The sequence below is a fragment of the Theropithecus gelada genome, chromosome 13, assembly GCF_003255815.1.
Source record: "Theropithecus gelada isolate Dixy chromosome 13, Tgel_1.0, whole genome shotgun sequence".
Classification (NCBI taxonomy): domain Eukaryota; kingdom Metazoa; phylum Chordata; class Mammalia; order Primates; family Cercopithecidae; genus Theropithecus; species Theropithecus gelada.
This window is the reverse complement of record NC_037681.1, coordinates 18,653,279-18,666,192: the sequence shown is the minus strand read 5'-3', so window position 1 is coordinate 18,666,192 and position 12,914 is coordinate 18,653,279. Positions and strand designations below refer to the sequence as shown.

The 12,914-nt window shown below is 46.8% G+C and overlaps 1 protein-coding gene across 1 annotated transcript in view; it reads left to right on the top strand.

Annotated features, from left to right (window-relative positions):
• VWA3B (von Willebrand factor A domain containing 3B) overlaps positions 1 to 12,914 on the top strand; it is a 238,457-nt gene that overhangs the window by 192,953 nt on the left and 32,590 nt on the right. Inside the window, exon 22 of the mRNA XM_025353936.1 lies at positions 1,354 to 1,555. Coding sequence (XP_025209721.1) covers positions 1,354 to 1,555 — 202 coding nt within the window. The remainder of the gene's footprint in view (positions 1 to 1,353; positions 1,556 to 12,914) is intronic.

Below are 12,914 nucleotides of genomic sequence, written 5' to 3'. Positions count from 1 at the left end.
GTTTGCCCGTTTCTTTCAGAAGCCTATAATATCTTGCTCCCCCTGGTGTCTCTCTGAAGTACTGCAGTATCTCCAATGCTGTAACAAGCTGTAGCGCCCATTTCTGTTCTCAGAGGTCCCAACCTGACATGCAAAATATACCACTGTTCTCATCAGCACTCTGAATCAGGCAAGACAGAAACCTGTTTCTTGAGAAGTCTCCCAAAACACAAGAACTTTGAATGTGTATTCCACTGTCTTCTCCAAAGGAGAAGCCAGGATTGGGGAGTTTTCTTCCAATTGCATCACATTGTTTTGGGAAGGAGGAGAGTTTAGGGCAGGCAAAATGCAACAAACTTTCTTACTCTCCTTCATACAGTTCTTCTTGGGTTTGTACTTGTCTAAGGTGCCACAAGCTCATCATTGGTTTCTGTAATTCTTGCAAAGGCAATTTGGTTCATACATTGTCAGTGTCTCTGTAGGGGAATGAGGGCCGGGAATTTTATTCCACCATCTTGCTGACATCATTCCAATAAGAATGTTGTGCTGTCTTCTGGGTATGAGTTTGTTTGTGGATGGAGTCCCGTGGTTGTGCTGAGTTTAGACTGTACTCTTCCAATACCCATCATCTAAAGAAATAAGTGATGCTTTCAGCAATAAGAGTGATAATCATGAATGGTTTTCTTTTTCGCTACCCATTCTCTTCCAGCAGTGTCTGACTCAGAAGCAGCTCAGACTGGAAACAGAATCTAGGACCTGGGCCATCACACCACACTAGCTTCCTCTGGAGTCCCACAGCCTGCTTATCAGCCATAGAAAGTTTGGCTTCTGTTCTTTATGTACCAAAACAGCCAAGTCAAATAGTTTAGACTTATTTAGGCTCGCAAAGAGGAAAGGAGATAAAAATAGCTAAAATGAGCTAGTATAAGAATTATTGCATTGAGGCAAATATTTGGGTTTGTTTTGCTTTGCTTTGTTTTTCAGAGTCACTGCTAGGCATACTTGTGTGAAATCTCTTTGAAGCTCATGTTTGGTTCTGCCAGATGTTAGGCTCCAAATATGGAGAAAAAAATGCTGAAAAATTTATGTGTATCATACTTCTCTAAAGTCAGATAACCTAATGAGGTAATAAGGAAAAGTGCCTACCGTAATTCACAGAGATGGTTATTTCTAACCTTTGTAAGCTACCAAAGTCTTGATGGGCCAGAGGGTATGGCTATGATGCTGTCATCTGACAACTGACACTAGCTTCAACGGATGTTTCTCAGGGGAGAGTTTCTTAGGAAACCATCTTACCATATTTTTTCAATTATAGTCATTTTCTTTGCTTTTTGTTTCTTCCTCTTGTTTTTTGCTTGTTTGTTTGTTTTTTAGGTTAGATGCAAACAAACCAATACAGTACTTGGAAAACAAAACAGTTTTAAACCAGGCTTTAGAACGGTTGAACTGGCCCATTTCGTTGAAAGAGCTGTCGATGCTGGAAAGTGAAATCCTAGCTGGGAAAATGTACATCCAGCAGGCCATGGAACTCCAGGAGGCTGCCAAGAAGAATTATGCAAACAAGGCCCCGGGAGAGGTGGGTGCCCTGGAGGTCTCTGTCTTTCCTCCTTCTCTGCCTGTCCCAAGTCATTGCCATCCCTACACTGGCTTCCTTCTCTCTCTCCCACTCCCTGCCACATTGATTTCTAAAAGGGTTAGAGCCAATCCAGTTAAGGTCTCAGTACTTTTTTTCATCATAAAGGAAATGCCATTTGATTGTACTATGGACTTATTTTTAAAACAATACATCTTTTAATTGGAAAAAAAAAAGCTAAATAGAAGTATAATGTAGTGATTTAAAAGCCTGGACTTTTATAGGAGCCAGACCAAGAACTAGCCTCAGATCTACTCTCTAATCTGTGTGTGATTTTGGTTACTCAGTCTCTTTAAATCTCAATTTTCTTGTAAAATAAGAGTATTAATAGTATCCGTCTCATAGGGTTGTTATAAAGAGAAATGAACATGTGACGTGCTTAGTATTGAAAGCTCCCCGTAAGTGTTAGCAATTATTTTTTATCACCATTAATAAAGCAAACCTTCTAAAAAGAAAAATAATTTATAATCTATTTGCCTTATTGCTACCACTTGGGAGCCTTTCCTTTTAGTTTTTTTCCTCCTCAAATGTTTTCTACATAGGTGCAGTCAGAGTGTCTAAATTATTGTATATTCTGCTTTTAAATTTACTATTATTTCATAGACTTTCTCTGTGTTTTTATTGAACTGTCAGATTTATATGGGTGATGGTTACATAATATTCCATGGTGTGAATATACCCTAGTTTATTTGATTCTTCACTAAATGTTAAACATTTATAGTTATTTCCTGGTTTTCTGCTTTCTCACATAGTATTTTCATGACTCCTGTGGCGCACATAGTTGAATTATCTTGTTAAGATACAGCCTTAGAAGTAGTATGTCTGGAGCAAAGAGTATAAACATTTGGAGTCTATAAATACACATGGCCAGTGGGAAACCCACTCTCTGACTCTCCGTGGGTGTGTGTGGATGGTGCTTTGTTTGAATGTGTCCCCCAGAGTTCCTGCGTTGCAAACTTACCTCCCTTGCAGCAGTGCTGGAGGTGGGGCTTTTAAGAGGCGCGTGGGAAAAACCGCTCTCTCAGCCGGTGCTCTCGCACCACAAGGCAGTCCTCGCCCACAAGGCAGTCATCAACAGGGAAGGAGGCTTCTGGGACCAGAGATGCGGGGGACTTTCCCACAGGTACCAAACAGTAGACACTGGTTGGTTCGCCTCCAATTCAGCTCTGACACTACTACCTGGAGATGGCGTCAGATCCCACAGGTTGAGGGCTCTGTTCCCAAGACTGGCCCTCCCAACACATCAGTCACAAGTCTGGGCCTCCAGAACTTCTGACTGACCGGCTCCAAGTTGGGGTTCCCGCAACTCCCTCTTTGAGTTTGATTAATTTGCGCGAGTGGCACACAGAACTCTGGGAAGCACCGATGTTTAGCAGTTTGTTATACACGATATGACAAAGGATGCAGATGAAGAGATGTATCGTGGGAGCTATGCGGGAAGGGTGCAGAGCCTCCTTTCCGTGAGTGCTCTCCCTGGGTGGGCCGCCTTCCAGGAGCCTTCGTGTGTTCAGCTGTCAGTGAGTTCTCTAAACCCTGTCCTTTTGGGTTCTTACGGAGGCCTCATTACGTAGGGATGATCGATTAAAGCATTGGCTATGGTGATCAACTTGACCTTCAGCCCCTCTCCCCTCCTGGAGGTTGGGGGTTTGGGCTGAAAGTCTTAACTCTCTAATCCTACCTTGGTCTTTCTGGTGACCAGCCCCACCCTGAACCTACCCAACACAGACACACAAGGGACAGTACTGCAGAGACCCCAAGGATGTTAGGAGTTATGAGCCAGGAACCATGGAAGAAAAATATATGTGTATATATATTATATATATGCATGCCAGATAAATATATATATATGCCATAATACCACAAGCTGGCTAGACCATGAGGGCTCTGGTCACAAATGGACCAATGCCATCATCACAGGGGTGGATTCATTATTAAAGGAATGAGTTTGGATCTCTGTTGCACACTCTCTCTCTCCCATGTGATGCCTTTTGCCAGGTTATGGGTAGCAAGATGGCCCTCACCAGGTGCTGGTCCCTTAATCTTGGACCTCCCAGCTTCTAGAACAGTGAGCCAGTAAGTTTCTGTCTATTATAAATCACCCAGTTGGTGGTATTCTCACAGCAGCACAAAACTAACTAAGAGAGATATGGAATAGTTCATCCAAAATCTTACTAAATCCTAGATAATTTTCAGGTGTTCACCACATTCTCATCTAAAAATCCACCCCAGATCTGACTGTTCAGGTTCATCACCTTTGGTTCAGTCTTTGCCAAATATTACTGGTTTAGCCTGGCTTAAAATTCTGTTTTTGATGCTCTAGATTCTTGTGTTTTGCTTCATTTTGTTTTGTTTGTTTTCTTTCATTTTATTCTTTCTTCTGCAAATCACATTTTTTCCTTCAGTGTAAAAAGCTATGTCTTTTGTGCAGAATGCAAAAATTTTTGTCACAGGTCATATGTCTAGTAATGTTATTCAAACAAAATGACTTCCTCAAAGAATTGTTCAGTGTTTCTTTGGGAGGTGCCATCTGACACCCCCAGACATTTCTCTATTTGCCTTCCTTACCCACATGCCCTGTGGGCACCTAAGACTCAAGAGGACCAAGAGTGAATTACCTGCCTCTCCTTGAAAAGATGATCTTCCTCTCATTGTGCTTTTCCCTGTCCTGCTTCATGCTTTTCCCTGTCCTGCTTCGTGCTTTTCCCTGTCCTGCTCTTTCATTTATTCGTTGAAATATTTGTGAGTACCCATGAGATGCCAAGCCCTATTCTAGGCACTGGGAGTACCTAGAACACAACAGACTTAGTCCTTGGACTATCCTAATTTGAATGAGGATGACAGACCATGGCCAGTCCCAGGTGTTGAGCTATGGAGACCCCGCTGCCTAACAGCAGAATTTGCTGGCCTATTTTTTTGTCTATACTTCATATTAACTTTGCAAATAGGAAGCGTTGCGAATGGAGTGAAAAGAAGCCTCTTGTGATTTGGAGCAAAGATCATTGTGTTCCACCGAATTCACCTGGAATTCTGGCAGTCAAGAATCGTTGTTTACAACATATGAATTAATTGAATTAATTGTTCTATGTCTTTCTTTTCTTACCGCAAAATGGGAATAAAAATAATTCCCGTAATTTCTTCATCCAAAAACCACGGATAAGATTCTGCGCGTGGGGCAGGTGCCCTCAGGCGATGAGTGGCCTCCCTCATTCTTTTCTGTCTCCCTGGGATCTCCCAGGGGGTACCTTATGTTGGACACAAAATGGGGATTTGTTAGCTGCACTGAACGCATGGGCCCAGCCCGATGGAGGAGACATTGCGCCAGGGCATCACCGCTGTGACAGCCAAGACCTGGTCTGGCCTTATTTGTAGCTGTGCCCATGGCACTAACAGTGAAGCCCAGTGCACAGGGGTCACTCAACAAATGTGTATTGAACGAGTGAAATGCAGACCCTTACAGCCTTTCACTGGATTATAAATACAACAGAGGCACCCCCAGAGAACACCTGGAAGATGGGGAAAAGTGACCTGACTGGGCGGTTAGGGAAGGCGTCACTAATCCAGTTTGGCCCAGAAGGATGCCTAGGAATTGCGGACTGGGGTGCGAGAAGTGTTTGGAGTGAAAGAAACAGCCTGGGCTCAGGCAGCGATGTGGGGAAGAACACGGAGTGTTCCCTGGGGAACGTGGCAGGAGAGACGGTGGGAACGGGAAGATGGTACCAGAAAACGAGGTACTTGAAGTCTGCTGGGGTCAGGGACTTACGCCTGTAGGAAATGGACACCTGGGAGGGGTTTTCGGCAAGCGAAGGACATTCACAGATGTGTGTCCTAGAAAGATTATTCTGACAATGAGATGAGGCCCAACGTAAAAGACCAAAATCCTGTGCAGCGCTCCCCTTGAGAGGTGTTGAGTCCTTGAGCCAGGTGGGAACACTGGGGAGAGAACAGGTAACAGAGACACGGGCTATGGGAAAGTAGGACATGGGGGACAAAGTTGAAGATGCTCACGAAACTTCTGCCTTGGACAACTGTAGGAGCAGAAGCGTTGCTTCCCCTTCCATCTTTCCTCTGCTCCTCAGGGAGACGGGTGCACCCTGGCCAGCCTACCCCATCACGTGTCATCCTCTAACCCTCTGCCACGTGTCTGTTTACTTCGCAGCACACTTCCCTGCCTGGCATTTTTGTTTACAGTCTGTCTTCCCCACTGAAATAAGGGAGGGACTTGGTTTGTGGTGTTGTAGGTGCTCCCAGAGCCTAGAATCGTGGTGGGCACCTTGTAGGCATGCACACATATTTCAGTGAATAAATGAAAGAACAAACACAGAAGAGGCACAGTGAGAGAAAGCAGATTTTCAGGGAAAGGTAGTTCACGTTCAGCACTCCTGATTCTTAGCTATCCGTGGGACACGCAGGTGAGAGAGGCCAGTAAACAGCCACACGTCTGGAGTTTAGAAGAGAGGCCAGAGTTAAGGGGATAGATTTGGAGGTCATTTCAGGTGCTAGGAGAGGAGGAGGAGATAGTAGAAGGGACCAAGGTGGGTAAGTTAGAGAAGCAGGAGGCCCAGGGTAGAGAGCCAAGGACAAGAGGCAGGAACTCAGCTTAGAAGGCCTGAGTGGCGTCACACAGCTGGAAGATGGCAGTGCCGAGATTTGCATTCCGGTCCACCTGACTCCAAATACAAGAATTAAAGCACTGGCCTAAAAGAAGGTTGTGAGACCACATGCTTCATACACCTAGGAGAGTGTGCAGCACCAGGTGCTCAGCAGTGAATGCACACAACATACATTATCAGTGATGGCTCTTTCCACTGCTAAAGTTATTATCAAGGAGTCTTGGAAAGCCATGCAGAATGATGTCTGAAAGCCATTTGACTCGCCAAGAGAAAGTGCATTAGTGAGGTTGGCGAGAAGAACGCCAGTGGAATGGTGGGGGCAGAGGCCAGTTTGCAGGGGGTAGAAGGGTGGGTAGAAGTGGAGGAAGTCAGTATAAGAAGTGAAGAGTTTTGCTTCCAGATCTTCACTGGGAAGGCAGGGATAAAGGGGGTGGGAACGCCAGGTGAGCTAGCGCGCGAGAAGGCGTTTCGTTTGTGTAGTGGTATCACTGGATCTGCTGCTGCCTCTTGGTCAGAGGCTAAGACTGTCCCCTCACTGCCTTGTCCTCACACAGGCTGTCGAAAGCCGCTCTCGTCTGTTAGGGGAACACCCATGCTCCAGAATAAATGTCCCTAGGTAACTGCGGGAGAGGCCACATCTGGTGACTTCCCCTCGGAGTTCTCTCTACTCGTGGCACGGCCCTCTGCAGTGGAAGATTTTGAATGTTGTTTTCTTGTGATGATACTTCTCCTTTCCATGTGTGATAGATTCTGAGAGTTCAAAATGCCATTATGATCACACCCCACAGATTGAATTCTGTGACCCACTAACAGGACTCAAGCTTTGGTGTACGAAACTCCGGGTTTCAAGGTCTGAGATCCTGCGGTGAAAACTGCATCATAGATGCAAGTCATTCTTCCTGATTTATATGTAAATAGAGTCTCATTTTAAATTCTTTTACCAAGGCCAAAGCTTTTGAAAGATGAGTATAAATTGCTGTGAAAGGGCCCCTCTGTTCATCATTAAGCCTCCCCCATGAGCTGACAGATAAGCAACTAAATGGGGGATGAGATCATTCGGAGGGGGCTGCCCACGTGTGTCCAGAGGGCTGTGGCCACTGCATCTGGCCTGCTGCAGGGTGTGTGATGGCGTCTGGATGACCAGGGCGTTCTGATACCCTCCTCTGGAGCAGGGTTGACACCCAGCATAGCTGCCTTGCCGATTCCTAAGTTTGGGGCAGCTTCATGATTTTTCTGTCAGTAAGAACCAGAGGTGGGAAGGAGACACGGCAACACGTGCTGTGTCCAGGGAGCCTGTGCCTGCTTTTGATGCGCCAGCTTCCACGCGCAGTTCCTGGCTGGCTCCAGATCAGACCTAAAGTGAAAGCCATTCTTCCCACCTGCTCTGCCTAGCATCCTGCGCTGGGCACATTCCATGCTTGACTGTGTAATGGTTTCCGCCTGTTTCCATAGTCCACCTGCTTCGTGGTGTCCCTGGAGATGGGCACTTGGCTCACTGACTCCATAATGACAAGAGAAATCTCAAGTCTGAAATTTTAAATTCCCTTTGAAAACTCCCCTCCCTAGCACCCCTCATGTTACTATAATTGCAGATTTCACCCTCACTGGCCAATCCAAAGCCCTCAGAGCTGAAAGGTAGGGGAAGTTGCCAGAGGGCATCTGTGGATTATAATTAATCTTCCTTGGGAGCCTGGTCTAGGGCAGCCCAGCTGTGCTGTCCTCCAACATTTTCTGAATAAATAAGGATTGTTCTCCAGGGCAAATCCTTTGGCCCAGAAAGATCAAAAAGGCTCTCTCACCCATAACCTTGACTGCTTTGGAAAATTTGGAGGTAGAAAATATTTTTAAGCTGAAAGCAGCCCTGAAGGAGGCCGTGGAAACTTACCCACACCACTGACTGCACACGTTTCCTTCTCAAAGCCGTGACTGGCAAGGAAGCTGGAGCCCATGGCCTTCAGGGTGGGGAGCTGAGTGCTCTGCTCCAGGAGAAAGAGAGCTTTAGGTAAATGCACATAGAGAGGCAGGCATGGGTGAGGCTGGATGAGGTGGAATCGGAAAAGGAAGAGAACACAGATCATTTGCCATTGAGAATATTCTGTTGAGTTGTGACTTTGACACTATACATGCAGGAAGATGTTAGCTGGGGAGACAGAGGAAAATGTCTTTCAGTTATGTAAGATAAACTCAGAATATATGCAGCTGTTATCTGTGTCCCAGATAGTAAATGAACCAATTGTCATTCTTGCATTGTAACTTTTTTTTTTTTTTTTAAACAGTCCACAAGATTTTCTCTTTAACGGGAGGTGGGAGGCATCACACCCTGACTAGTCAGCCTTCCTAATTCCACTAGCAAAAACTTCGTCTGTTTTGCTGATACTCAGGTCTGTGGGGAAGACGAGCTCCCTAGTGGCTGTGAACTGCTCTGCGGTGGAACAAAATCTACTGATGTTGAAACAGGAAATTTTCCCCGACCCCTTCGCAGGACTTGCGAAGAGGGTGGCTTGTTTACTCAGCCCGTGGCTCTCAGCCCCTCTCGGGAGAGGGAGCATACAGATGAGTGGGTTCAGGGGCCAGGACGAGTACGTCTGGGTGCCGGCAAGAGCAGAACTCTGTGCAGCCCCGAGGCAGCTTCTAGGGGAGTACCTGCAACCCCTGGAGCCCCAGAGGGCATGTGTTACAACTGTGCTGCTTTAGTTTTGCTCTCCACAGACAGCTAAGTGTTTAACTGCTCGGTGGGACAGCCCTCTGTATCCCTAGCTCTTGTTCGGCATCCAGGAAGAATCAGGTCACATGAACAAATTGCAGATGGTAAATGCAGGGGATTTTATTGCTGATGAACGTGACTCTCAGCAGGATGGAGAGCTAGAAAGGGGATGGAGTGGGAAGGTGGTCTTCCCCTGGGGTTTGGCTGTCGCCAGCCACACTCTTCTCTGAGGTCCCGCCATCAAGCCATCCCTCTGAAGTCAAGCTGCTTCTCAATGATGTCAGGCTGCTCAATGATGCTTCTCTTTTCTTCTTCTCTGCTACTCCATGGCCGGTGGAGCCTGGGGTTTTTATGGGTAGAGGATGGGGGACGGTACAGGCAGAGGGTGATTTTGGAAAAGGCAACATTCAAGCAGGAAAACAGAAATGCGTGTTCTCCCTTTGGGCCTTGGGTCCAGGCTTGAGAGTGGGGCCCTCACCCGGGACCGCCGTCTTCTGCCCAGTATTTCCCTGCCTCCTGTCCATATCAGTGGGCAGGAAGTTAAGAAGTCTGGGGGTGCACTGGTGATGTTGCCGTCACACAGAAGTGATGTGTGCACATTCAGGCCATGCTGTCCTCAGACAGCACTGCAGTGACAGTTTACCATCTGGAAGTGGGACCCCCGACGGGCCTCTGGGGCGTGTGGCCAGAGTGAAGCTGAAATCCCAGAGGGAGTGAGAGGATGACAAAGAGAAAATGAAGCGTTCACGACTGTGCCACGGTTAGCTGGGGGTCAGATGGGGGTTAAGGAGAGAATCCTGCTGGGAAACACCAGTCACTGGAGGAAACTGAACGAAGGAGGAAAATATCCTCAAATTCTATTTTCTAAAAAGTCTCTGTCTCGTGTCCTGATGTTCAGGAATGGGAAGGTGGGTGTCCACTCTGGGGATCCCTGAGGTGACAAAAACTTACAACCAGGTTGTCTTTTCATTCTGAAGCTAAAGGCACCCTCCTGTCTGGAGATTTCGGCTGGGCAGATGCCAGCACTCTCCTGCCTCTACATTTGTCTTTGTTCCGAGTCATGAATTCTACCCAAGCACCCTAAACAGGTTTGGGGACAGATTTGCCCTCCCTGTCTGGAGGAAGAAAACGGAGTGTAGAGGGCTTAGCAGGGGCCACCCAGGGAGCAGAATCCAATTCATTCAGTACTAGTGAAGAAACGTTAATGAAGGAACTCTTGGCAGAGGTTTAGGTCAGTCTAAGGCTGTCCATGGAATATTACAGGACCCCAGGACAAGCAATAGCAGGAAGTTGTTATCACCCCCAGGCTTAAAGGGGCAAGGGAAGGAAAGAGAGTTCCTGGAGCCCTAGAGAGAAAGAGCAGGGAGTGGGCAGGACACCAATACCCCAGCCTCCTCCTGCCTTCTGAGCTTGGCCCGTGCCTCAAGACAGCTAAAATTAGGGGAAAGTTTTCTTAAAGACTCAGAATTTATTTGCACACCACAGTGTCGTGGAAGATGTTTGTATAAAGTAGGTAGCTGGTAGTGGTTCCTACCTCAAGGCGGTGACACAAAAGTGGCTCCCAAGTGTGGCTTTTGTTCATCTCCGGAGTAGCGGGAGATGAATAACTGGATCAGGAACACGGAATTACAAATCCCAAGCTTTGGTGATTTTCAGATTTAAATATGTAACACCCTTCAAATTTCTCTCTCTTTGTATGTTTTTTCCTAAAAGAGCAATAAGGGATTATTTCCTGAGATGCTGTTGCAGGTTTGCTTTCAAGATAGGGAAATCATTTTGGATTTTTTGGTTTTTCTTTTTGGAATATTGTATATATTTATTAGATTCCTTTGCTGCTACAAAGAAAAAGAGAGAGGAAAAAAAAAAAAACACACACACACACACGTTTCTTTTCAGCAAAGCCTTTGAGGTAGCTGTTTGTTAATGTTTGACTGGAGGTTTTGCCTGCAGGGTGATTAACTGTTCCCCACAGCCTGGTGCTGCCCTGGGGTCCGGGAGGGGAAGGAACGTTTCCTGGTTCAGGGATCATCTGTGGAATTGATTCTTGTGCCTCTTAGCCATTCGCATGGCGCAAAGCACCACCAGCTGGGATGAGGCTGAGGCCAGACTGCTCACCAGGCCTGTGCCGGGCTCAGGAAGCAGTGCCTGGAGAGGGAGGTGGGATTTTGGGATGCGTGTTACTCACTGTGTGTTTTCTAGAGTTATACTATGCCCTGAGGAGGCGGGGGGGAAGTTCACAGAGCACTCCTCTACATCCCTTTGGTTTTTAAGGCAAGGCTAAGTGCCCAAGACTACTGGAAGGGAAGGGGATCAAAACCCCCTTAAGCCTTGGCCGGCCAGGCAGCACCGCCAGCTTTCCAGTGAGCCCCCGCCCGGATGTGTCGTACTTGAGAGCAGTTTACAAGGAGACTTTGCTTTCTCTTCAGGGCTCAGGCAGGAAATTCCACTTAGAGCTTCACTTCTTGGGCACAATATCTGCCTTCTGTTAAAGTGCAAACGCCCTGGGAAGGAAAGCACACTGAGGCCTTCCAACTCATTCACCATGGGCCACTTCCTCCCTGCTCCGGAGAGGCTGGGCAGGAGTTTGCCACTCCTGATTTCTATTTTCCTGTAAGCTGTTTTCTCATTGTCTCTCCAGTCCATTTTTCTTTTTTCTTTCTTTTTTTTGAGATGGAGCCTCACTCTGTCACCCAGGCTGGAGTGCAGTGGCACCATCTCTGCTTGCTGCAAGCTCCGCCTCCTGGGTTCACACCACTCTCCTGCCTCAGCCTCCCGAGTAGCTGGGACTACAGGCACCTGCCACCACGCCCGGCTAAATTTTTTGTGTTTTTAGTAGAGATGGGGTTTCACCATGTTAGCCAGGATGGTCTCGATCTCCTGACCTCGTGATCCCAAAGTGCTGGGATTACAGGCATGAGCCACCGCGCCAGGCCTCTCCGGTCCATTTTTCAAAGGGATGCAGAGTCTGGATACTTGCTGGTGGATGAAATCCCTCTAAATTTAAATGAGCGGGGACTGAGTGAGTTCCCAAACGCTGCAGGTTAGCCCTGCCCTGTACACCAAGGTTTTAAAGGGAGTTGAATTATTCACAGAGACAGTTTGCAAATGTCCCGGTCTTATAATTAGGTGTCCTAGAAAGGGGAAAGGTCAGCACCTCTCTGAACCTACACACATTCCTTCGATTAGAGCAGTGACAGACTTTACATGGCCTCAAGGACAAACGTGAGCAAAGAAGCGTGCTGGAGCTGCTGTTACGATAATTTGGGGATTGCATGTGCTGGAATTCAATAATTCAGGGCAGGAAAAGTATTCAGTAGTGGGTTTTTTTTAACAAGGTTTTAAGCCAAAGACTAGTTCTGGTTAACTTGTAGAAATGCGTTCTGTACCCAGTGTGGAAGTATGCTGCTTGTGAAGTGGAAAATTCTAAAGCATCAAACATTTAGTCATTTCACTATCTCCACCACCATGTCCAAGAGCATGACCTTGAAATTAAGTCACAAAATGAAAAGAGGGTGGCACCATTTGGGGCCCTTGTCCCTATCGCCTGCGATTGAATCTGACAAGGAAGTAAATTGGATTATCTGAATTTTGTAGACAAGGCTAAATCACATTACTCAGCACACAGCATCCCTCCTGCCGGCATCCTTGCTCGTGGGACTTCCTCACTGAAACTGGTATGCGGCTGTTCTTGTGTGCCTGAGTCTAAACATATGATGGCTTATTCGTTTGAGAGCTAGCCTTTCCTGCTCTGTCTCTATTCCCTCTGACTTTCATCACCCGTGGGTTTCTTTTTAGACCTCAGTAGTTGGCGTGTATTTTGTGTGCATGTTTAGGTGAGGTATGGCAGAAAAGAAATGGAGTTGGGAGGCGTTCTTTGATGTGAACCGTACGGCACCCCAAAGTCTTCAGCAAAGTTCAAAAGCAGCAGGATGTCATCTTTCTGGAACAAAGCTGTCCATATTCTGGCTGAAGGGATGGCACCTCTAGC